The sequence below is a fragment of the Onychomys torridus genome, chromosome 1, assembly GCF_903995425.1.
Source record: "Onychomys torridus chromosome 1, mOncTor1.1, whole genome shotgun sequence".
In the NCBI taxonomy this organism is placed as follows: domain Eukaryota; kingdom Metazoa; phylum Chordata; class Mammalia; order Rodentia; family Cricetidae; genus Onychomys; species Onychomys torridus.
The window spans coordinates 126,000,482-126,025,670 of NC_050443.1; the positions used below are offsets into that span (position 1 = coordinate 126,000,482).

Here is a 25,189-nt window from a genome sequence, read left to right on the forward strand (position 1 = left end):
GAAGGGGACTTGTCCATGGTGACACAGTTTGTCATCCAAAGGATGTGGCACCAGCTGGCTTTAGGACCCTCCACAGACTCCTTGCTGTGTTCTTCAGGCCAGGCTGACCATGAAAGGCAGGGTCCTGGACAAGGCAGGGGGAGACCTATTGAAGAAGTGGCTTTGGGGATTCTTTGTTTCTGATGCGAGGTCATGGGGCCTCACACATGCTGGGCAAGAGCTCTGCTACTGAGTGCATCCCCTGATTTGGAAGTGGAATTTGAATTGATTTGCAAATAGGCATTGAGATGTAAAGGATTGAAAAGTCTTTCCTTATTCTTTTTAAACTCTTATTCTTAGCAAAGTTTCATTATATTTATTTATATCTCTCTGTGTGTGCTATGTCTGTGTTATCCTAGTTGGCCTGGAACTCACTGGTTAGAATTTGTGATGATCCTTTTACATTTTGGCCATTCTTTACAATTTTAAGACAAGGTCTCACTGTGTAGACTAGAACTCATTATGCAGACCAGGCTGGCCTTGAACTCACAGAGATCTGTCTGTTTCTGCCTTTTTGTTTGTTTGTTTGTTTTTGTTTTTTTGAGACGGGGTTTCGCTGTGTAGCTTTGCGCCTTTCCTGGATCTTGCTCTGTAGACCCGGCTGGCCTCAAACTCACAAAGATCCGCCTGCCTCTGCTTCCCGAGTGCTGGGATTAAAGGAGTGTGCCACCACTGCCCAGCTTGTTTCTGCCTCTTGAGTGCTGGTATTAAAGATGTGTGCCACCATGCCCTGTACACACTCAAATTGTTTGCTTCTCTATTTTGAGACAGGGTATCTTTATGTAGCCCTGGCTTTCCTGGAACTCACTATGTAAGCCAGGCCAGCCTGGACGCCACAGAGCCCCACCTGCCTCTGCCTCCCAAGTTCATAGGATGACAATCCCTCTGTGACCCAGGCTTACCTGGAGCTGTACAGCCCAGCTTGAATTTACAACCATCCTCTTGCTTCTCTTCCCAATTGATGGGATTGCAAGTGTGAGCTACTTCACCTGCTCTATTTTTTTTTTTCAAGAAATGGTTTCAAGCAGCCTAGACTTGCCTTCACCTTATGTTGCAGAGGGTGACCTTGGACTTCTGACTCTTCTGCCTCTAGATCCAAGGGCTAGGATTGCAAATTTGCCCAAATTATGTAACGATGAGGAGCAACCCCAGGGCTTCGTGCATGCTAACTAAGCTAGGGATCTACCAAGTGAACTATGTTCCTCGCACTCATTTTGTGCATCCATTACTATTATTAATTAAATAAGCATTGGATGAATACGGGACTCCTCAGGCCTGTCAAGGACAGATAGATCTCTTGAGTCACTCCACAGATAGTTTCAAATTGGCTCCCCTCATTGATCTGTCTCTTTGATTGGGGCCTTCCTCCACAGTTTCCCAATTCTCTTGGAGGATCTTTGAGCCTGTTGCATATAATGAGCTACACTGGTGCCATTCTAACGTAGAGGTGGAGGGTCTAAACACACAAAAGTCTGGTCGAGGATACAGCTCAGCAGGAGTGTCTGTTTAGAATGTACAAAGACCTGGGTTCAATCCCTAGTATTGATAAACAAACAAACAAATAAGTCAGAATCTCATGTGGAACCTGGTGGAGCATGCCTGAAATACCAGAACACACGGAAAATAACAACAGGGTTAGGAGTTCAAGGATAGCCTTGACTACACTTTGAGACCAGCCCGATCTGTGAGACCTGATCTTAAAGGTCAGAGATCAATGACTTGCCAAAGCTACCAAGAGCTGAGAGGAAGCCAGGTCTCTGTCACAGGCCAGGGGTTTTGCTCATGCTTGCTTCTAGGAAGTTTGTTTGTTGGTTGGTTTTTTCAAGACAGGGTTTCTCTGTGTAGCTCTGGCTGTTCTGGAATCTGCTTTGTAGACCAAGCTGGCATCCAATTCAGAGACCAGCACTGTACCAACTGAAAGATTTCTGCAGTCTGCCTCTCAGTTCCCACAATCCTCTTTTGAGACAGGGCTTACCACACCAGACTCCTTCAAGCTGGCTTTTAGCATTATACTAAAACAGTCCAACTCCATCAAAGCTAAAATAGGCTCACAATTACTCATGGTGTCCTTTATGTCTGTCATTATGGAAAAGGTTTGTGGCCAACTCCATAGAAGAGAGGTGGACAAACTTTTTCTGTAAATGATCAAAAAAAGAAGAATTTTAGGTTTTGTAGGCCTCTGTCTCAGTCTCAGTTCCTGAGCTCTGCCACTGTATCAGGAGAGCAGCCCTGGACTGCATTTAGCAAGTGAGCTAGCCTGTGCCCCAGTAACAGTGTATGAACACTGAAGTGAACGTTGAGACTTTTTCTCTTCATGTCGTGAACTGCCGTTCTTTCTTCCATTTCTCCCTAACTGTTTAAGAAACAGAAACGTCCAAGAGGCAGGAGGATCACAAGTTTGAGGCCAGCCTCGGTTGTACGGTGAGTGGCACACCAGCCAGGGATACACAGTGAGGCCTGTTCTCTAACAACAAGAGGACATGACAAGCACACAAGTCCCATGTCACTTTCCGCTTCCAGCCTGCAGGAGACTGTAGACCCCTGCTTCCGGGACGTCGGGTCATAGACTTTAATATGAAAAGCCACTATTTCAGAGAGGGCCCCAAGGACCCAGAAGGGAGGGTCCTTTAATCTCCTGCCGTACATTCCTTAGTGAGGAGTGGAGAGGGACTTCCTGGTGATAGGCTAAGCAACCTTCAGAATTCTATTTTCTAGCCCTTAAAATGGGAACAATAGCAAATTGAATAAAAATGAGCACATGACCACTCCAAGGTACGGTTGAGGGGGGTTTACTGTACATGTGAGGAAGAGAACAGCCAGAGGCATCTGGAAGAGTCCAGAGCAGGGAGAGAAAGTAGTAGACTGAACTTGGCCGTGAAAAGAGAGAAATAGGAAGAGAAGAGAAAAGAGAGAGCCAGAAGGGCAAAGAGGACCCAGAGCACGCGCGTGGCCAAAATGGCAAGGTTACATAGAAATCAGAAGCGGGGGAAGGGAAGGGAAGGGAAGGGAAGGGAAGGGAAGGGAAGGGAAGGGAAGGGAAGGAAGGGAAGGAAGGGAAGCCCCTGGGCTGGAGAGGCTTGGGGGACAAGGTATGTCAGCCAGGATGACTCTCTAATGTAACAGTACTTGTGAGTAGGGACTGAGGGAGCCTGGAGGCCAACACAGACCTTGATATGCTAATAGGCACCATGGGCACATATTAATAGAGGCGCCATATGTCCCTTTTGCCAAAGATAAATTGAATGACTCCTTTCATCAAGGAGGGACTATCTTTTTGTTGTTGTTTTGTTTTTGTCTTGTTTTGTTTTTCGAGACAGAGTTTCTCTGTGTAACCCTGACTGTCCTGGAACTCGCTCTGGTAGACCAGGCTGGCCTCGAACTCACAGAGATCCGCCTGGCTCTGCCTCCCGAGTGCTGAGTGCTGGGATTAAAGGTGTGCACCGCCACCGCCCGGCTAAGTAGGAACTACCTTAAGTCTTTGAGAGAATGCTGGCTTTTGTCTAAACACCAGACTTTGGAAAAAGTAATTTCTTGGGAGCTGACACAAATGAGAGAGAGACGGGGAGGGGAGGGGAAGGGGAGGGGAGGAGACCCATATTTGAGTTCGAGGCTAGCCTGGTCTATAGAGCATTTGAGAGCAAGTTCCAGGACAGCCGGGACTACATAAACCCTGTCTCAATAAAGAAACAAAAAAGTGGAAGCAATAGTTCCTCTTTAGGGAGTTGTTAATGAGACTGAAAGGGATAAGCGATTAAAAAAGTCTTATAAACTGCAAATGTGAATTTGCTGCCAATGTACGCTGCAGAGTTCGCACTGACTTTACTCCTCAAACCAGCGGTCTGCAAAGCTAGGTGGGTCACTGTCCCTTTAAATTCTTCCCAAGCACTTTAAGAAGCTGGACAAATCCGCACATGCGCACTCCTCCCGGCCTGACGGTCGCCTTTCGGTTACCGCCTTCCCGCAGCCTGTAGCCAGGAGGTTAAAGGTCCTCCCACACGGAATTTACGCGCAAGCGTAAACTACGATGCGGGGCACTTTATCTCGAAGGGAGCCCAGTCCTTTTTTCGCTCCTCAAGGCTCCGCCTCCCGCGGCCAATCAGCGGGCCTCGCCCTTTGCAATGACCAATGGCACTACGCGTGGGGGCGTGGCTGGGCGTCCGGGGGCGCGGCCTGGCGCTGAGAGAAGCGGCGGGGCGAACCAGGGGCTCTAGTGAACAACGCAGCCGGACGGAGGTCGCCGGCTGGCGGCTAGAGAAAGCGGCCCGGGCCCGGCGGTCCCCGCGATGTCACGATGGCTGTGGCCATGGTCGAACTGTGTGAAAGAGCGTGTCTGTCGCTACTTGCTCCAGCACTACTTGGGTCACTTCTTTCAGGAGCACCTCAGCCTAGACCAGCTCAGCCTGGATCTGTACAAGGGCAGCGTTGCCCTGCGGGATATTCACCTGGAGACCTGGGTGAGGAGGCACAGCAGAGCCGGGATGGTGCGGAGGGAGGGAGGGAGGGAGGGAGGGAGCACGGCCCCCGGAGGGTCCTCGCGGAAGGTCTGGGCTGGAGGACAGGCTCTGTGTTTGCAGAGGCCGGTGGGTCCCGACCGCCTCCGCCAGGCCCCCTGGCTGGCCCTTCTTCTTAGCCAGCAACCAGGGGTCCCTGTCTTCGCCCCTCGAGGGCTGGGGTGTCACTTGCCACCATTATCCTACGGAGTTACGGGGGGGCTGGTTGGGGAAGGGGATCCCCGAGAGTTTAGGAGGGGAGCCCGGCAAGGCTTGTGACAGGGTGGGAACTGGATAGTCAGAGGAGGCTTTGGGGGGTGTCCTGACAGGGGCACCTGTAGAAAATGTGTCCTGACCTCCTGACCCCTATGATCCTGGGCACGAAGGGTGGCGATCGCCCCCCGGATGTGGATGTCAACAACAGCGTCATTGCCTGCCGTGTTGATCCACACCTCGTGTGACTGCTGCTGCTCTCTACTTCCTGCTTTGGGGAGAGTGGGAGGGACCTAGCTTGGGTTTGGGAGGGATTTGATTCCTGGCATGTCTATCTGAAGGGCAGCCCTCCAGGAAAGGTGTTGAGGTCTAGCTTCGGGCAGGCTGGGGGTGGGGCTAGGGGGTGGGATGAGATCTGGGAGATGATGCTTAGCAGGTCTGAGGCCTACTCTGGAGTCAGGGGCAGGCTGCTGGGGGTGGCAGATGAGGGGCACTGACTCACAGCTCAGATGACTGTGGAGTAGCCAAGGAGCCACCAATTAGAGGCTCCAGCCCAGGGCTGGTATGGGGTCATCCTCCCAGCTCCACAGCAGCAGAAGGGGCCTTTTTAGCTGGCCTCTGGGTTTGCAGCTCCCCTCAACAAGAGCTAGAGGTGGGCCATGCCTGGGGGAATAAATATGACTTGTCGAGTTGGCATCTCCTAGTGGCCTGGTATAGAAGGTCTCTGATCTCTTACTGCTTCAGCCTCTTAGGCTGCCCTGCAAGAGAGCCCAGCATCTGGGCTCCCCTTCCAGGAAACCTCCCTAGTTCTCTGTAATGCTTTTAGCCTTTTTTTTTAGACAGGGTTTCTCTGTGTAGCCCTGGATCTCGCTCTGTAGACCAGCTGGTCCCAAACTCACAGAGATCCACCTGCCTCTGCCTCCTGAGTGCTGGGATTAGTGCCCCCCCCCCATGCTTCTTTTTTGGGGGAAGTCAAAGGCAATGGCTGTCTGGCTTCTCCCTTGACAGCACAGGCACTTCACTTAACCCGACCCCTTGCAGCCCCTACCCAGAAGGCTTTCAAAGAGACCACATGCCTAGGGACTGAGTTGAGATGGGAAGCAAGGCCTGGGTCCCAGTCTGAGTTTTCATTGTACCTGACTAAGGTACACTGGAGTGACTAAGCCTAGGCCTCAGTTTCTCCATCCTTGGATAAGAAATTTTGAGTCAGTCTCCTCTTGCCTCCTGGCTCTGGCTGTGTTTGTTTATTCAAGGGCCCAGCAGGTGTTTATTGAGGCCCTCTCTGGTACCACCCAGAGCACCTGGGATCATAGAGAGAAGACCAGTGACTCATACCCTTAGGAGCTTCCAGGCTGGCAGGGAGGCAAGGCTACCACAGACATTTCTATCCTGTGTCTCAAAGAAATGTACAGCCCCGCCGTGGGTCTAGGACTCAGGGCCCAGGTGGTCTCAGGTCAATGTCTCTCCTGGACATTACCCCCTTGAACTATTTGTTTCCCTGGGATGAGCACGGGTTGCTTGCTGTCCCCTAGACTAGGTCCCTCCACTTGATCTTGTGCCTGGAATAAGCCGCCATCCTCTTCCCTCTGCTGCTTCATCTCACTCTTCAGCTGTCCCATCCTTGGTGTGCCCTGCTGGGTTAGGGCAGGCTCTGCTCACCCCTTCCTGGTGCTTGTTCACTTCTGAAACTCAGCTTGGCATTCTGAGACCCTGGCTACAACCTAGCCAGATTGGGAGATGAAGGCATTTATTTATTACCTACCACTGAAGCCTCTGGTTGCCACAAGAAGGTGCTCAGTCTCATGTGTCCTAGGCTGGCCTCTAGCTCAAAATGGACAGCCTTGAACTTCTGATCTTCCAGTGTTGTAGAATATTATTTTAAGGTGTGTTACTTTTGTTTATGTTGCATTTGTTTAACTCTGTGAAGCTGTGTTACTGTGCCTGTCTAAAACACCTGATTATCTAATAAAGAGCTGAATGGCCAGTAGCGAGGTAGGAGAAAGGATAAGGGAGGCTGGCAGGCAGAGAGAATATATAGGAGAAATCTGGGAAGAAAACAAGAAGTAGCCAGAGAAGGAGGAGGACATTAGGGGCCAGCCACCCAGCTACACAGCAAGCCATGGAGTAAGATTTACAGAAGTAAGAGAACGGGAAAAGCCCAGAGGCATAAGGGTGATGGGATAATTTAAGATAGGAAAAGCTGGCTAGAAACAAGCCAAGCTAAGGCCAGGCATTTATAAGAGTAAGCTTCGCCAGGTGGTGGTGGTGGCGGCGGCGGCGGCGGCGGCGGCGGCGGCGGCGGCGCACGCCTTTAATCCCAGCACTCAGGAGGCAGAGGCAGGCAGATCTCTGTGAGTTCGTGGCCAGCCTGGTCTACAAAGTGAGTTCCAGGAAAGGCGCAAAGCTACACAGAGAAACCCTGTCTCGGGGAAAAAAAAAATAAATAATAATAATAATAATCCTCCATGTGTGATTTATTTGGAGGCTGGGTGGCAGGCCCCAGAAGAGCAAAAACAGACAACAACTTTCCAGCCTCTGCTTCCCTGGTGTTAGGATTGCAGATGAGTCTTACCATATCCAGCTTCACCCTGTTGAAGATGGGACACAGCACTCAACCAACTACAGACCAGGCTGGCCTAGATCTTAAGAAGATTCCTCTGCCTCCTGAGTGCTGTGATTAAAGGCGTGCCAGCCACCGCGCCCAGCAGTAAAGGAAGTTTTGAACCTAACAGAGAAGGAAACCTTAGCTGGCCCAGAGGGTTGAGTGTTTGGGTGAGATGAAAACAGGCCAGGGCCAAAGGGAAGGCCTTATAAATAGCATAAAGAAGGATGGTCATACACAGCAAGGATTTCTCCAAGACAACGGCTGTGCAAGACTGTGGCAGGTAGCCATATCTGGAGCCTCAGTGAGCTGACTTACCTTGCCTCTTGCCCAGTCTGTGAATGAGGTTCTGAGGTCGATGGAGTCGCCACTGGAACTGGTGGAAGGCTTTGTGAGTTCCATCGAGGTGGCTGTCCCCTGGGCTCTGCTCCTCACTGACCACTGCACTGTGTGCGTATCAGGCCTCCAGCTTGTCCTACAGCCTCGCCAGGGACCAGGTGAGGGCAGGGCAAGATCAAGGGTGGGTCGTTGCTGGGAATGGGCCCAGGAGCTATCTGGGTCTTTCTGCCTTGAATCCCTGTTCTTTCCCACAGGACCAGGGGCTGCAGACTCTCAGAGTTGGGCCTCATGCATGACCACGAGCCTGCAGCTGGCCCAAGAGTGCCTGCGTGAAGGGCTACCTGAACCCTCAGAGCCACCGCAGCCCCTGGAGGGGCTGGAAATGTTTGCACAGACCATTGAGACTGGTGAGCAGGCCCCTGCCGCTAGTCTGTTCTTGGGCCTTCCTCACTCTACAAGACCAGGGCCCTAGATAATAGCATGGCTGCCACCTTGCCACCTGGAGTGTCAGGAACTTATCTTGCTTCCCACGGCACCACCTAACTCTGGACACTCCTTCATAGTGCTTCGGAGGATCAAGGTGACCTTTCTGAACACTGTTGTGAGGGTGGAGCATTCGGTGGGTGATGTGGAACGTAACGTGGCTGTGGAGGTCCGGGTACAGAGGTAAGTAAAGGGAATGAGGGAAGATAAGCACCTCTACCCTCATTCCAAGCCAGGCTCCTAGGCAGTGGCAGGGTTGGGCACAGTTGGGGAGACTGGGGATGTGGGCCTGCTGAGAGCCTGCCCTGGTACCTAGGACCAGGAGGTACAGGCCTAAAATAACTGGGTCTAAGGACTCCAAGACTCGGGGAAGCAAAGCTAGTTGAATTTCCAAGATGGAAGCCAGGCTCCTCAGTCCATGCCCTAGAGCAGCTTTAAAGAGGGGGCTTCTGACCTGCGATTGTCTAGACAAGGCAGACCCTTCACTCCCCAGACTGGAGTACTGTGATGAAGCGGTGCGGGACCCAAGCCAGGCGCCACCTGTGGACGTGCACCAGCCGCCTGCCTTTCTGCACAAGCTCCTGCAGCTGACCGGGGTCCGCCTGCACTTTGAGGAGCTGCCCTCCCAGGTGGACTCCCCAGAGCCCCCCGTGCAGATCGGCAGCTGCACGGGGTTCACGGAGCTTGTGGTGAAGGTCAAGCAGAAGGAGGCCCTCCCGGGCCCCAAGGTGAGCCCCTGCGGAGTCCGCCATTGAGACCCCTCCTGGAAGTACTGAGCTGAGGGGCCCCAGGCCAGGAGGATGAGCCAGGAGTTCATGCCTGTTAATCCCAGCATTCAGGAGCCTGACAGAGGCTGCTGAAGTTCAAGTCCAGCCTAGATTACAGAATAATTTCAGGGTTTTTTTTGTTTTTGTTGTTGTTTTTTTAATCCCAGTACTTGGGAGGCAGAGCCAGGCGGATCTCTGTGAGTTCAGGCACCAAAACTACACAGAGAAAACCCGTCTCGAAAAACAAAACAAAAGGCGTACTCCATCACCGCCTGGCTTAATTCCAGTTCTTACAATGGGGATGGGTGGGGGTGGGGTGGGGTTGGGGTGGTGTTGGTGTTGCTATCTTCTTTGTGACTGAAAAAACAGACTCTAAAAGATCAGGTTGGCCAAGTCCGTGAGCTGCTTGATAGCAAATTTCACAGTACAACTGGTATCTCATGTCCCCAGGCTATGAGTAGCTGGGTTGCTCTTCTTGGGTTAGGTGACATGTAAGGGCTCCACAGCTGTCCATTTGGTTCCCAGTTGGAGATATCGGGACAGCTGGGCTCCTTGCACCTGCTCTTGACCCCACGCCAGCTCCAGCAGCTTCAAGAACTGCTCAGTGCCATCAACCTTGCAGGTGAAGCTGCTGGGTTCTGGGTGGCAGGTGGGGTGAGATAGGGGTAACCATGTAGGCTATACTGAAACATTGTTCCTACAGACCCAGGAGGCCTGGCTGACAAGCTGAACAAGAGCCGCCCACTGGGTGCTGAAGACCTGTGGCTCATTGAGCAGGATCTGAACCAGCAGCTACAGGCGGGTGCTGTGACTGAGTCCCTCAGCCTACACCCTGTCACCAACCCCCTCAATTTGGACAGCACTGGTGGGTGCCAGGCCCTTGCAGGTTGAAGGGGCAGTGTATGTCAGTGCAAGAGCTGGGGGTCCAGCCTATCTATTCCTGACTGCCCCTCACCTCACCCCCAGACCTCTTCTTCTCCATGGCTGGCCTCACAAGCAGTGTGACCTCGGCTGTCTCTGAGCTCTCCATGTACAGTGTAGACCTGGGCTCCTCTGTTCACAGTAACATGGCCTTCCACCGGCCCTCTACCCCAGCCCACTCAGGTGGTAAGTAGACCCCTTAGGCACTTATTGCAGGGGCAAGATGGGGTGGAAGGAGCCTCAGGATGGTGGGGTGTCAGATGTATGTAGGAGGTCTCAGTGATGCCTGTAGTCCCACCATCAGTGGGTTCCTGGCTCCTAACTCAGTGGAGGCTGGTGAGGCAATGTGTACAATCTAGGTCTCTTCCTTCCTTCCTTTTAAATTTATTTAGTTTGTATTTTATTTATGAATACTCTGTCTGCATGTATGCCTGCATGCCAGAAGAGGACATCAGATCTATTATGGTTGCTGGGAATTGAACTCAGGATCTTTGGAAAAGCAGTCAGCAGTGTTCTTAACTGCTGAGCCATCTCTTCAGTCCACGGTCTAGATTTCTTAGTGAATGCTTTGGCCAGGAACTCCAGCTCTTTGGACTAAGTTCCCCTTTCTACAAAAGGGCACAGTGAAGATCAGAATCTATGTTTTAGTTAGTAGTTAAGTGTATAGATCAAAGACTGGTATAGGTGCTTTATCACATCGACTGATCCTTGTAACACCTTCAGAGAATTAGATTGAGCCTGGTCAGAGGGCCTGGCATACAAGAGGAACTAGGTGTCCTTCCAGGCACATGTGATACAACGGATTTGGTCTCCCATAGTCCAATTTAGCCAGTTTCTTTCTTTCTTTCTTTCTTTCTTTCTTTCTTTCTTTCTTTCTTCTTCCTTCTTCTTCTTCTTCTTCTTCTTCTTCTTCTTCTTCTTCTTCCTCCTCCTCCTCCTCCTCCTCCTCCTCCTCCTCCTCTTCTCCTCCTTCTCTTCTTCTTCCTCCTCCTCTTCCTCTTCTTCCTTCTCATCATCTTCCTGTTCTTCCTTCTCCTCCTCTTCCTCCTCCTCTTCCTCTTCTTCCTTCTCATCATCTTCCTGTTCGTTCTTTTCCTCCTCCTCCTCTTCCTCCTCCTTCTAGACAAGGTCTCACTATGTAGCCCTGGCTGGCCTGGAATTCCCTATATAGACCAGACTGAACTTGAATTCACAGAGATCCACCTGACTACCTGACTCTGCCTTCTAAGTGCTGAGATTAAAGGTGTGTGCCACCATGCCCAGGCTAGCCAGGGTTTCTCCAACCCTCTGCTCAGTGGCCAACTGTGACTCCATTTAAGATACACAGGAGCCCCTATTAGAGCCTCTATTCTCCCAGGCAAGACGGCCCCAACTCCTCCTCCGGACACCTTGCGCCCTGACTCACTGCTGAAGATGACCCTGGGAGGTGTGACCCTGACCCTGCTTCAGACAGCTGCCCCATCTTCAGGACCACCTGACCTCCACACCCACTTTTTTGCTGAGTTTGATGCTGCCAAAGATGGGCCCTTCGGCTCTCGAGACTTCCACCACCTCCGGCCACGCTTCCAGAGGGCCTGCCCTTGTAGCCATGTCCGGTACATGCCACAGCCCAAGTCAGGAACCACCAGGGAATACCCAGAGCCCACAGCTCACCCCCTGAAGCTTGTATTCTTGCCCACAGACTAACAGGCACAGCTGTGCAGCTGTCCTGGGAGCTGCGGGCTGGCGGGCACGGGCGCAGGACGAGCAGCACGGAAGTGCACTTTGGGCAGCTGGAGGTGCTGGAGTGCCTGTGGCCCAGGGCCACCTCGGAGCCAGAGTACACAGAGGTGAGGATGGAGGAAGGACCGGGGGTCAGGCGGGCACCAGGCCAGCCTGATCTTGTTTGCCTTGTGTGTTCTCATTGTAGATCCTGAGCTTCCCTGGTCACTCGGGCTCCCAAGTCTCAGCTCGACCCTGTGCCCACCTGCGCCACACACAGACCCTGCGCCGGGTGCTCAAGGTAACCAGTCCCTGTCTGAGCCAGACTACCTCTCTCTCCTGGGTCCTTGCATACCTGTCCTTGTTCTGACTCTGCTATTACTGTGGCCTGATTTCTCCTTCTCTGCCTATGTTGAACCTATAAGGTTAACAAAGGCCAGCGCTGGTGGCTTTGGTTGTATAAGCCAGCATGATAGGGGTGTAATGGCATAGGCTCGTAGTCCCAGGGTTTGGGACACTGAGGCAGGAAGAAAGCAAGTTGAAGGCCTGCCTGAGCTACAGAGAGAGTTCAAGGCTAGGCCAGTCACCTCAATGAGGTCCTGTCTCAAAAAGAGTAAAAAGGAGCTGAGACAGCACTGGTCCCTAGCACTGCAGGATGCTTAAAGCCCTCTTCTGTCCCCTGCTGTGGCTCCTGTCCCAGCTTCTCTCCCACCATTGGGAAGCTTGTTTTGGTTTGTGGGAGCCCCTTCCTACCCTGACCTTACTCAGCACAGCCCTTGCTGACCTAATCACCTTACCCCTAACCAGAGCCGGTCCCGGCGCTCTGTCGCCTGCCATTGCCACTCAGAACTGTCCCTGGACCTAGCCGACTGCCAAGCTGATGTGGAGCTGGGGTCCCTGGACCGACTTGCCGCCTTGCTTCTTCAAACCACCACACCCTCCGAGCCACCTGCTGGCCTGCTAGTGAGCTGCCTTGCTGGTTCTGCACTGGGGTGGGAAGCAGGCACTTAAGTTCCATTCAGTCCCCTGTGACAGCTCTGACCTCCAGCCCTTCCACAGACAGAGCCCCCACAGGCCACTGAGCAGCAGACAGTGTTTCGGCTCTCAGCACCCCGGGCCACCTTGAGGCTACGCTTCCCCATCCCAGACCTACGGCCTGAGCGGGATCCCTGGGCTGGCCAGGCTGTGAGGGCTGAGCAGCTTCGACTGGAGCTGAGTGAGCCCCGGTTCCGCTCAGAGCTCAACAGTGGGCCTGGCCCCCCAGCTCCCACCCGCCTAGAACTTACCTGCTCAGACCTGCAAGGTAAGGATGTCCAGGGACCAAGTGGGCAGAGGCCTGGGCCCCTTGGAGAGGTGGGTTTGAGATTACAGAAGGGTCTGGGTTACAGTTGGAGCCGACCCTAGCACAGGCAGAGAGGCCCCCTTTATCCTAGAGACGGTGACATTGACCCAGCAATGGGGAGGAAAAGAAAAGAGGCAGCGGGCTGGAGAGATGCTCAGCAGTTAAGAGATTGCCTGCTCCTCCAGAGGTCCCAGGTTCAATTCCCAGCACCCACATGGCAGCTCACAGCTGTCTCTAACTCCAAGATCTGACACCCTCACACAGACACACAGGCAGGCAAAACGCCAATGCAAATGAAACAAAGTAAATAAATTATTAAAAGACAAAAAGAAAAGACGCAGCAGTGAGGCCCTGTCCTCTCTGTCCCCTCCAGGAATCTATGAAGATGGAGAGAAGCCGCCTGTCCCCTGCCTGCGAGTCTCCAAAGCTTTGGATCCCAGGAGCACTGGGTCCAAGTACTTCCTACCTCAGTAAGTGGAGGGCTAGAAGGGGCAGCTGGAGAAGAAGGGTCTGCTGGCGTTGGTGACAGGCCACTCACAGGCCCGTGTCCTGGCAGGGTAGTTGTGACCCTGAACCCCCAGTCCAGTGGCACACAATGGGAGACAGCCTCTGAGAAAGGCCGGGACCTAGAGCTATCCACTGAAAGTCCATGCGAGCTGCGGCAGCCAGAGCCCTCGCCCTTCTCCTCCAAGCGGACCATGTACGAGACTGAGGAGGTGAGGAGCATCTTTGATTCTGGCTAACAAGGGACTCTGAAGCACTCACCCCTGCCCAGGGTAGGGAGGAAAGCACACCAGGAGCAGGTCCTCCAGGCACCAAGATCAGGACCCTGGCCACCTCAGCCATCTAATACCAGGGGTACCTTTGGGCCTCGGGATCCTCTTCTGCAGTTGGCGGTTCGAGTGGGAAGCAGTGAGGAGTCTGGGGCAGGACCACCTGGGTCTCTAGACAGGCTCTGCTCCTGCCGGCTTGTGGGTTTCCTCCTTGGAATTACTGTCTTGAAGCCTATTGTGAGGACTGCAGGGATTCACATTCATCAAGTCTTTAGAGCATGGGGGAATGCTTGGGCACTGTGTTCCAGGTGGACACCACCCACCCACCAGGAGAGACGGGCACCAATAGATAGATAGCTGGAGGGACTAACCAGTAAATGGATGGATGGATGGATGGATGGATGGATGGATGGATGGCTGAGTCTCCAATTCTGAAGCCTGAGACAGGCCCCAGCAGGGCTCCTGGTTGACTTCCCTCACCTGTCTAGATGGTAACCCCTGGAGATCCTGAGGAGATGAGGACATTCCAGAGCCGGACGTTGGCGATGTCCCGCTGTACCCTGGACGTGGTCATGCCCAGTGCCCACATCTTCCTGCCCAGCAAGGAGGTCTATGAAAGCATCTACAACAGGTGGAGACATGGGCTGGGCTGGGCAGGGCTAGGCCCCAAGCCCTGTCCTCTCTTACCTCGGCCGTCACTGCTCCCATGTCAGGATCAACAATGACCTGCTCATGTGGGAACCTGCAGACCTGCTTCCCACGTCCACCACTGCCGCTCGGCCGCCTGGCTCATTGGGGTTCAAGATGTGCAAGTCGGCCTTCAAGCTGGGTACGAGAGGAATGCTGGGCAGACGGGAAGGAGGAGTCCTGGTACGGGCAGGGCTGGGCCAGCCCTCCACATCTTCCCACCCGGCCAACCTGTTCACTCAGACTCAGACTCGGATGAAGAAGATACCCAGTTCTTCTCGATGGCATCAGGTGCCCCTCAGACTCCTGCCCCCGAGCCTTCCCCTCGTCAGTGCCAGAGCACCTTCTCCACATTGGTGACAGTGCTGAAGGGTCGGATCACCGCACTCTGTGAGGCTAAGGTGAGGCAGCCCAATTCCAGAGAGTTCCTCTTGTACAGCCAAACAAGGCTGCCAACTTCAAGTTAGGAACCGAGAGGGCGGAAAGCTTGGAGGGCCGGCAGCACCCATTGCCACAGTCTGTCTGCTCACACATACAACCCTCCCAGCTGTCAGCCTCTTCCCAGCCTCTGCTCCTTGGGGAGCATGAGGGCCCCAACGCCAGCGGGAGGGTGCGTGTCCTTCCCCTTCAGCTAGCAGCACAGGGTGCAGACCTCCAGTGGAGCTGCCTCAGGCTAGGACTACTCCAAGAGGCCCCTGTCTCTGGGTATTAGCAATGCCAGATGCAGCAGCAAAGCTAAAGCTGTGCACATCTGCAGGGTGAGACAGGGAAGCGGCCGGACGTCACTCACGGGGAACTGGTACTAGATGTGGAGCAGGGCACCCTCTTCAGCGTAGCCCAATACCGTGGCCAACCAGGGCTTGGCTACTTCTGCCTGGAAGCTGAAAAGGCAACGCTCTACCATCAAGGTGTGGGGGCCACTGCAGTGTATATCATGCTGGGGCAGGGAGGTTAAGAGGGCTGTGGGCTGTGAATGGGGTGGTCAACAGCCTCAACAGGCAGGGCTCACAAGATTCCTCCTCAGCTGCCGTTGAGGACTACCTGCTGCCCACTCACCTGGAACTACCCAGCTTTGCTCCCCCAGCTCAGCTGGCTCCAACCATCTACCCATCAGAGGAAGGGGTGACAGAGCGGGGAGCCTCAGGCCGCAAGGGCCAGGGCCCCCCCATGCTGTCTGCAGCCGTCCGAATCCACCTGGACCCCCTCAAGAATGTCAAGGTATGGATTCCTCAGCTACTCACCTGCCCACTTGTCTGGGGGTAAGTGCCTCCTTGGTGCACACTGGAGCTGGGTCCCCGTGCTCCCTCCCTCCTGAGCGACTGCACCTTCTTCCCCAGGAGTTTTTGGTGACAGTAAGGCTGCACAGAGCCACTCTGCGCCACTGCATGGCCCCACCGGAGCAAAGCTGGCACTCCCAGGTGAGCAGGTACCTGGAGGTCACATGGCCCTGTGACTCTGGACTTCTGATTTGGGCAAGCAGGGCAGACGAGGGCTGAAGAGGCCGGTGTGAACATACAGACTGGACTGGGGCTGGCCTTGGTCAGAGCTCCTGACGGGGCGTGGTGGACAGCTGGTGGACCATGGGCAGGGCGTCAGGATGCTATTAGAGGAAAAGATCACCTTGTCTTCACTATCCCCCATCCTCACCCTGTAGCTATTGGACTTCCTGGATGTCCTGGATGATCCTGTGCTGGGCTACCTGCCCCCAACAGTCATCACTATCCTACACACACACCTGTTCTCCTGTGCTGTGGACTACAGGTACCCAGGCTGGGGGCTGGGGGATGCAGGGTCTGACGCCAGCCTCAGATGTAAGGAACCTGCTCCAGCCCAAGTCTGCCCCTCAGGCCCCTCTACCTCCCTGTGCGAGTCCTCATCACAGCTGAGACCTTCACCCTCTCCAGCAACATTGTCATGGACACCTCTACCTTCCTGCTCAGGTATGCAGGCTGCCCCAGACCTGGTCCATCCCACACCAGGCTGGGCTGCGGCCAACTTCCTGCTGCCTGTCTACCCAGGGCCTCTTGGGGCCATCTGTGTTTGGGGTGATGGTGTCCCATATTCTCACATGTCCTCAGGAATGTGAGTTTTCTCCACTTCCACCCAAAATCAGACTGGAGCCTGGTGTCATGGGTCTGTGATCTTGCTTCTGGGAGTTCTAAAAGGGTGGAGAGGTAGAGTATAGTGCAACCCAGCGTGAGGTACAGCTCCACACGGCACCAGAAAGGATGGAGCTGTAGTGCAGTGCCTACTGGGAACATTTAGATTAAAAACAAAGTTTCTAGAACTTTTACTTTAGCAGTGATGACAATTTAACCCAGAGCCTCATGTGTGCTCTACCAAGAACTCTACCAACTGAGCTACGTTGCCAGCCTACATATTTTAAAAACTACACTAGGTGGGTATGGTGGCACAAGCCTAAGAGCCCAGCAGGAGTTCGCAAGAGGAAGGAACAAGAGTTCAAACACAAGCTGGCACTGGTGGAGTAGGGGTGTGATCCCAGCTCCTTATCAAGCTGAAGCTAGGGCATCCTGCCTGGACAGCTTAATGAGACTGTCAAAAACTAGACCATGCATCCTGGGTCCAGTCCCTAGTACACAGATGGCTAGAACACAGGCCCTGTGTTCAGTGAATCCCTAGTACTAGATGGATAGACAGATGAATAGACAGATAATGCTGTAGGGGGTAGGGAAAAGGGCACCTGTCACACACTGGGAAGTTCAAGTGCACTGCAGAATTAGAAATGTTTTGAGTGTCGTAAGTTCCATGAGAGTAAGGACCTGCAGGGTCTTCCCAGGCTCCCTGTGACCACCAAGGGACAGTGCTGAGACTATTGAGATCCCATCACTGTAGCTCAGGTGCTTGGACCTCTGCCCATCACCTCCAGGACCCCTCCCGCCCCTCTGCCCAGCTCCCACTGAGCTGCCCCCTGCAGTGGCTCCCGGGCCCTTCTCAGCCCTGTTCCCCACCAGGTTCATCCTTGACGACTCGGCTTTGTACCTGTCTGACAAGTGTGAGGTGGAGACCCTGGATCTGCGGCGAGGTGGGCAGGGCCCGGGTTGGGCTCCCCCAACACTGAGGGGACAAGCCCCTGACACACTCAGAGCAGCCAGATGTCTCCTAGCTGCTGGCCTGTGCTCGCACACATGCACACAGCTGTACTAGACACACTGGATTCTTCCCCTGGTGGTGGGTAGTATGGGGCAGGGTAGATGGAGACCATGAGACCCTTCTGCCCTCTGCCTCAGATTATGTCTGTGTCCTGGACATCGACCTCCTAGAGCTTGTAATCAAAACCTGGAAGGGCAGCACCGAGGGCAGACTGGTAAGTGCCCGGCACCAGAGGTCAAAGGAGCCTTAGGAGGGTCTCAGTGCACGCCCTTGCCTTACCAGGCTACTGTTAGTGTTCCTCCAGGGGAGGGCCAGGGCCCTGTGAGTGTCCTTCCAACTCACTGAGGGTACCAGGGGGCACCTGTAGGCAGGACAGAGGTGGGGCCCAGGGAGACAGCCACTGTCGGTCCCAGCTTTTCTCATCTTCGTGGCGAGATACCAGTTCCTGTGTCACTAGGCTGAAGTCTGGGGCAGGGGTGGGTGGGTACCCTGGAAGTGGGGTACTTTCTTCAGTTGTCTAGGATGTCTACATATCTTTGTCTCCCTCTGTGTGGGAGACAAAGCTGAGATGGCCTGTGGGATGAGGAGCCTGGCGTGTGGTGGCTCCTGTGCCAACCGTGGCCCACTGCCCACAGAGCCAGCCCCTGTTCGAGCTGCGCTGCTCCAACAATGTAGTGCATGTGCACAGCTGTGCCGACTCCTGCGCCCTGCTAGTCAACCTGCTCCAGTATGTAACCAGCTCTGGCGACCTGCACCCCCCACCCCGGCCCTCCAGCCCCACGGAGATCGCCGGCCAGAAGGTACAGGTGAGGCCTGGCCACTTAGGCTACCAGAGCTCGGCCAGGCCCCTCTCTTTACACAGATAGATACAAGGCCTGGAGGAGGAGCCCGGAGCTACCCCTTCTGAGGCTCACTCCTGCCCTTCCCTCTCCTGGCCCAGCTCTTGGAGAGCCCTGCCTCCCTGCCCTCATGCCCTCCAGTCGAGACAGCACTCATCAACCAGCGAGACCTAACTGATGCCCTTCTGGATACTGAGCGGCGGAGCCTGCGGCAGCTGGCCCAGTCATCAGGTCGGTGAGGGTGCTCTAGGGACAGCAGACCGATCAGTACCCTCAGCCGTATCTCACACTGGCCACTTTCTCCCATAGGCGGCCCCCTTCCTCAGGCCTCTCCTGTCTCCGTTTATCTGTTCCCTGGGGAACGGAGTGGGGCCCAGGCCCCTTTGCCTCCTCCTGGGAGCTCTTCTCATACCTTGGAGTCCTGTTCTAAGGCAGAGGAGCATGAAAAAGAAGAGGAAGGGGATGGAGATACCCTGGACAGTGATGAGTTCTGCATCCTTGATGCCCCCGGCCTAGGCATTGCGGTGTGTGTTGGGATGGGGGTTCCTGAATGCTCGGGTGGCTGCTCAGCCCTTCTAGAACTCTGGTAGAAAAAGCAGCCAGGGAGCAGCCTTGGCTTGAAGGAACAGGTGGAGGCCTAGAAGAGGAGACACAGTGCCCTACATGGACAGGGTAGAGGAAGGAGAGGGCCAGGGAGCAGGAGGCCGTGTAACTGCACGGGCTAGTGCAGTGTCCAGACTCCCTGAGGCTCCAGCTGACAGGGCCAACAGGAGCAAAGACTCCTCCGACACCACTCAGACCCAGCATGGCCTGGGAGTCCAGGAGGGAATCAGAGGGGAGGTGCCGGGTTGGCCACCGCTTTGTCAGACATTTTTGCCTGGCTGTTTCCTGGCAGCCTCGAGATGGGGAGCCCATTGTGACACAGCTGCACCCAGGCCCCATCATCGTGCGGGATGGACACTTCTCCCAGCCACTGGGAAGCACCGACCTACTGCGGGCACCTGCCCACTTCCCAGTGCCCAGCAGCCGTGTGGTACTGCGGGAGGTCTCCTTCGTCTGGCACCTCTATGGGGGTAGAGACTTTGGTCTTCACCCTACTTACAGGTTAGAGGCATGTGGGTGGCAATTGGTGGCATTAAGATCTGGGCATAGCCTAGCTATGGCTTCCAGCAGCTGGCAACTTCAAGCCTCATGCATCTCTAACCTTGAGTTTGTCCTTGCCCTGTGCTGAGGTTGAGAGCAGATGTTTCCCCAGAGTTAGCTTGTCCCCGTGTGTCTTTCTCAGAGCAAGAGTTGGCTTCACGGGCCCCAGGGTCTCCCCTTCCCGCTCCTCTGGTCCCAACCGGCCCCAGAACTCTTGGCGTACCCAGGGTGGCATCGGACGCCAGCACCAGGTCCTCATGGAGATCCAGCTCAGCAAAGTGAGTGCAAGGCTGAATGGGGGTGAATACAAGTGAGGCTCTGGGGAGAGAGACACTGCCAGATAGTGCAGGGTAGTGCATGTGATGATGGATTCCTGAGGGATTGGATAGCAAGAGCCACAGGTCTACGAGAAAGAGAGAGTGGTCCAAAGGGCTTGTGCCCAAGAGGGTGTTAAGAGGTTTCAATTTTTAGAGCGACCTATTTGGTACTGAGCAAGCATAGCAACAGATGACGATGGAACATGCAAGGCTGTTAGTGGCCGGGAGGGCTCAGAAAACAGCATCCTGGCAATAGCCAGCAGACCTGGAGGGGAGCCAGAAGCATCCAGAAAGAGAAGGGTGGAAGTCAGCCACACCAGTGAACAAGAACAAGGACAGGTGTGGAGGGGAAGTCAAGCCCCCCAGGATGGGAAGCAGAGCATGCCTCCCTGGGTGTGGGGCATGGCTTAGAGAGGATGGAGCCATCCTGGGCAGAGGGAAGGCATTTAGAGGTACAGGATGGGCCTCGGCAGTGTCTGACAAGGTGGGCCTCTGTACTTGAAGTGGAACAGAGGCTGTGGGGAGGTCAGATGGTTGGGACAGGTCAAGTTTAGAGTGGTTAGGTTGGTGCCAGTAATATAGCTGTATTAGCAGCAAAGTATGGGCCTGAGGTGGGACAGGGTCAGGAAAGATCTCTGGTAGGGAAGGGGCCTCAGCCAGACCTCCTCCTTCTTGGGCCCCGGGACCCAATTCAGGGTTCTTCTACTCACAGGTGAGCTTTCAGCATGAAGTATACCCAGAAGAGTCAGCCACAGGCGGAGGCTCCGGCCAGGAGCTGGAGGAGCGGCCGCTGTCCCGGCAGGTGCTCATTGTTCAAGAGCTAGAGATCCGAGACCGGCTGGCCACCTCCAAGATCAACAAATTCCTTCATTTGCACACGAGTGAGCGGCTGCCAAGGCGCACACACTCTAACATGGTGAGAGTGTGCCTGGGTGTGGGCAGCCTCTTTCCCATAGACCCTCCTGTAGGTGGTGTATGTCGGGGGGGACAGAGCCCAGGCTCAGTGGAGGGAACAGCATGGGCAGAGACAAGGTTGCTGGCAGTGGGGAATGGGGTTCCCAAAGCCTGGCAGGTACCCAGTTTATCTCTGTCATCAGCTTACCATCAAGGCGCTGCACGTGGCTCCCACCAGCAGCCTGGGAGGGCCAGAGTGCTGTCTTCGAGTCTCCATGATGCCTCTGAGGCTCAATGTGGACCAGGTGAGTAGATGGGCAGTGCCCAGCGTGGCCCTTCCCCGTCTCCAGTCCCTGGATCTGACCCAGACTCTTCCTACAGGATGCCCTCTTCTTCCTCAAGGACTTTTTCACCAGCCTCGCAGCTGGCATCAACCCCATGGTCCCAGGGGACACTTCCGCTGATGGTGAGAGACCAGACCAGGAAGGGGCATCTAGATCCTGGCTGCCCCAGCCATTCTCAGTTCCATCCTGGATCTGTGACTTTTCTTCTTCAGCTAACCGAGAAACCCACAGCCGGCCCAGCAGCCCCCAGGAAGGGCAGTCTGAGGGTCCAGAGACAGTAAGCAGCCCCCAGGAGGCTCCATGCAGTGGCCACAGCTCCTCCGACCCACAGCCCATCTACTTCAGGTAGGGAAGAGGGCTCTGAGCCAGGCTGTCTGCCAACCAGGTCAGTGACCAAAGACCCTCCTTTCCCTTCCTTCTTCCCCTTTCAGGGAGTTCCGCTTCACATCCGAGGTGCCCATCTGCCTGGATTACCATGGCAAGCATGTCACCGTGGACCAGGTGGTGAGTGCTACCATCCGGCAGGCTGTGTGAGCCACTCTGTAGGTCCAGAGTCTGGGACAAAGATTCACAGTGTATATCCCAAAACATACGCTCACACACCCTGTCCCTCCTCCCAACAGGGCACTTTCACAGGACTCCTCATTGGCCTGGCCCAGCTCAACTGCTCCGAGCTGAAGCTCAAACGGCTTTGCTGCCGGCATGGGTGAGCCCCTCGCTGCTCACCCCCCTCGCTCTCCCCCCCCCCCAGCTCCCTTGGGGTCTACAGCCTTCCCTCTGCTGTTTCTCCCTTCTCGGGTCTGTGGTAGGCCATTGTTGCTCCACACTGCTGGGTAAGGCTCTGAGGCAGGGAAGAGTACTCACAGCTCTTAGAGGTCCCTCATCCTTGCCTCCCTTTCAGTCTCCTGGGCGTGGACAAGGTGCTGGGCTATGCCCTCAATGAATGGCTGCAGGACATCCGCAAGAATCAGCTGCCTGGCCTGCTGGGAGGCGTGGGTCCCATGCACTCAGTTGTGCAACTCTGTGAGTGTCTGCTTTTGAGAGTTCTGAGTTTTCACAGAATAAATACAGAGGAAGGGAAGTGAGGAGAATTTCCCCGGGGGAGGGGGGTCCAAGGGAAGACTTTTTAAACAATTCCATTGTGTGTGTGTGGTGGGGGGGGGGGGGTTGCATGCATACATGCCACAGAGCACACACGGAGGTCAGAGGTCAGCTTACAGGAATCAGTTCTTCTACCTTGTGAGTCCTGGATGTTGAGAACTTGGGTCAGCAGACCTGGTGGCAGGGACCTCTACCTGCTGAGCCATCTTGCTGGCCCTCCTGTTTTATTTTGATTTTTGAGGCAGAGTCTCACTATGTAGACTCACTATGTAAGTCAGGCTGTCCTTGAACTCACAGAGGTCCTTCTGCCTTCCAAATGCTGGGGTTAAAGGACACTGGCATCCTATTTTAGTTTTTGAGTCTCATGTAGCCCCTGCTAGGATCACAGGCATGTGGTACCACACCTGGCTTGTGCCATCAAGCCCAAGAACTCTTGAAATTGCACTTGAACTCAAGGAACTGTGTCATGTAGCTGTCTTCCCAGCACTGGGGAGGCAGAGGCAGGAGGATTGCTTGTTGGTTCAAGAACAGCCTGAATGGGGTTAGGCCAGGCCAGGGAAAGCTCCTTAGCAATACTCCATCTTTAAAAGGAGGAAAACGAAGCTGGGTTGGGAAAGGAGTCTTTGAGGCAGGGATGGAAAGCCAGATGGCATCTCTGATGATCCTGTCCTCCAGTCCAAGGGTTCCGGGACCTCCTATGGCTACCCATTGAGCAGTATAGGAAAGATGGGCGCCTCATTCGGGGGCTTCAGCGTGGGGCTGCCTCCTTTGGGTCATCCACAGCCTCTGCTGCTCTGGAACTGAGCAACCGGCTGGTGCAGGCCATCCAGGTGAGTGCAGGGCTGGACAGGAAAGGGAGACCCTCATCCCCAGGCTCCTGATTCTGTTCTCCCAGTTCTGCTGAAAGTTGAACTTGAAAAGGCTGGGCACAGATAAAGGCCATACGACATGGTGACTCCCATGGGTGGGGCCAAAAGTATGTTCTGGGCTATCAGAGCCCACCATGTTTCCATGCTCCCAGCTATTTGTAAGTGATGAGTGGACAAGGAGCAGATGCAGAAACTGGCCCAATAAAGTGTCCCAGAGCCCATCTCTACCCCCTGCCACACACACACACACACACACACACACACACACACACACACATACACACAAGCAAGCAAGCCCAGGTCTTCCCGGAAATGATTGAGCTCCGGGGTGGGGCTGGGTGAGCCTGCAGGTATGTGGGAACCCGGTGCATCAGGTGACCTTTGAGCTCAGCCCAGAGAGAGAAGGGCAGGGTTCCAGGGGTCTGCAGTGGAGGTTCATTTGGAGTGGGTAGAGAACACCGGAGCCAGAGGTGGGTGGGCTGGAAGTGGTTTGGCAGTGGGCCTGCTTTGGTGACTCTTAGGGTCTGTCTGTCCAGGGGCTGCCCTCTAGTTGGGGCACTAGACAGCTCAGGCTGGGCTCAGCCATGGGCAGCCTGGTGTGAGGCCCACAGGAATTCTCTCCAGCAGCTGTCTCACCAACCTAAACGCCTCTTTTTCTCTCTTTAATTTACTCTCTATGTGTACGCTGGCTTGTAGTTTGAAGGTCAGACAGTTTGGGGGAATCTGTTCTCTCTACCATGTTGGTTTCTGAGGTTGGGGATTGAATTCAGGCCACTTCAGAGTAAAGGCCTTAACCTTCGGAGCCATCTTGCCAGCCCCAGAATGGTTTGCTAATGTCTCCTTGAAGGCTGGAGAGATGACTCAGCTGTTAAGGCTGCCCGCTGCTCTTGCAGAGGACCTGAGTTCAGTTCCCTCAAAGGATCCTGGACCCTCTTCTGGCCTCTAGGGGCACTGCATTCACACAGTATCACACATAAGTAAAAATAAATGACTAATAAGAGGGAAGTTCTCTGAGGTAAGTGATGGGAACCGCTGGAGGTAAAGGAGGTGAGGAAGTTGACAAGACAGGGAACAGTTGTGCTGACGGAGCTCTGGTCCCAGGCTGGCCTGCAAGGCAAAGGTCACTATGTCTGCATGGCCGTGTGTCATCATCCATCTCTGCCCTTCAGGCTACAGCTGAGACAGTATATGACATCCTGTCCCCGGCGTCCCCCATCTCACGCTCCCTACAAGACAAGCATTCTTCACGGAAACTGCGCAGAGGTCAGCAACCTGCTGACCTCCGGGAGGGCATGGCCAAGGCTTATGACACTGTCCGAGAGGTGAGAGCCACCCTAGCCCCACTCCCAGCTGCCCCATCCCGACGCTGTCACTGACCTCTGACCTCCACAGGGCATCCTGGATACAGCTCAGACCATCTGTGATGTGGCATCAAGGGGCCATGAGCAAAAGGGACTGACGGGCGCTGTGGGGGGCGTGATCCGACAGCTGCCCCCAACAGTGGTAAAACCAATAATCCTAGCAACAGAGGCCACATCCAACGTGCTCGGGGGCATGCGCAACCAGATCCTGCCTGATGCGCACAAGGACCATGCTCTCAAGTGGCGCTTGGAGGAGACCCAGGACTGACTGCAGGCACCTAGGATCCATCCACTGTCCCAACATGCTCGCCGTGCCCGGCCAGCCACAGTGGTGCCGCCAGCTCACTGGTTTCCTGATTGTTGTGACCCACAACTAGGCCACCAGGCCCCTCAAGGGATGGCCACTGTGAAGGATACCTGCCCAGCCTGCCTGTTGCCAATTCGCCGTGAGAGTGGGGCCTCCTGGCTTTGGGGCCTCTGCCCTGCCTGTGCACTTTCGTCTGGGGAGAAAGGATGCTACTGCTCCCTGCTACCTGGGCCTACACTGCTGCCTTGTTCCCGAATGAGGATGGAGGCGTTTGGACCCGCGGACCCCGCCCCGCCAAGTGTCTCTCCATGTCTCGTGGGGAGGTGGGGGACAGATGCCATGTGGGTCAGTGTGTTTTTAAGATCCTTGAGCGTGTGGGTCAGCGTCTGCATGAAGTGGAATAAACTTGCCCACCGCCAGCCCCTCTTTCAGGTCCTGTGTACCTGTGAGGCCCCAGCCTGCCCTGCCTCAGCCTATGCCTTGACCTACCAGTTCCCACCTCTGCGCGCAGTACCCTCCTGTTGCCACCAGGGGGCGCCACACTCC

At 54.8% G+C, this 25,189-nt stretch overlaps 1 protein-coding gene across 2 annotated transcripts; it reads left to right on the forward strand.

Moving 5' to 3' along the window:
- The first annotated feature begins 4,204 nt into the window (after positions 1-4,204).
- Atg2a (autophagy related 2A) lies at positions 4,205-25,062 on the forward strand. Of its 2 annotated transcripts, none has more exons than XM_036202787.1 (40): positions 4,205-4,493; positions 7,679-7,841; positions 7,938-8,090; positions 8,247-8,349; positions 8,660-8,894; positions 9,459-9,555; positions 9,637-9,798; positions 9,900-10,040; positions 11,212-11,449; positions 11,536-11,683; positions 11,764-11,856; positions 12,363-12,518; positions 12,615-12,858; positions 13,271-13,367; positions 13,454-13,613; positions 14,159-14,301; positions 14,384-14,499; positions 14,601-14,758; positions 15,115-15,265; positions 15,382-15,575; positions 15,695-15,775; positions 16,012-16,118; positions 16,205-16,297; positions 17,330-17,400; positions 17,606-17,682; positions 18,104-18,274; positions 18,409-18,538; positions 18,617-18,831; positions 19,203-19,411; positions 19,593-19,728; positions 20,480-20,683; positions 20,865-20,966; positions 21,043-21,127; positions 21,218-21,350; positions 21,437-21,509; positions 21,629-21,711; positions 21,907-22,028; positions 22,782-22,936; positions 24,145-24,297; positions 24,368-25,062. In XM_036202787.1, exons 1-40 carry the CDS (start codon positions 4,323-4,325, stop codon positions 24,602-24,604), a joined length of 5,760 nt encoding a protein of 1,919 aa, XP_036058680.1. In that variant the 5' UTR covers positions 4,205-4,322; the 3' UTR covers positions 24,605-25,062. The 2 variants fall into 2 exon arrangements, with proteins under 2 accessions (XP_036058680.1, XP_036058690.1); XM_036202797.1 differs by having other exon boundaries at positions 18,104-18,268.
- Positions 25,063-25,189: the final 127 nt, after the last annotated feature.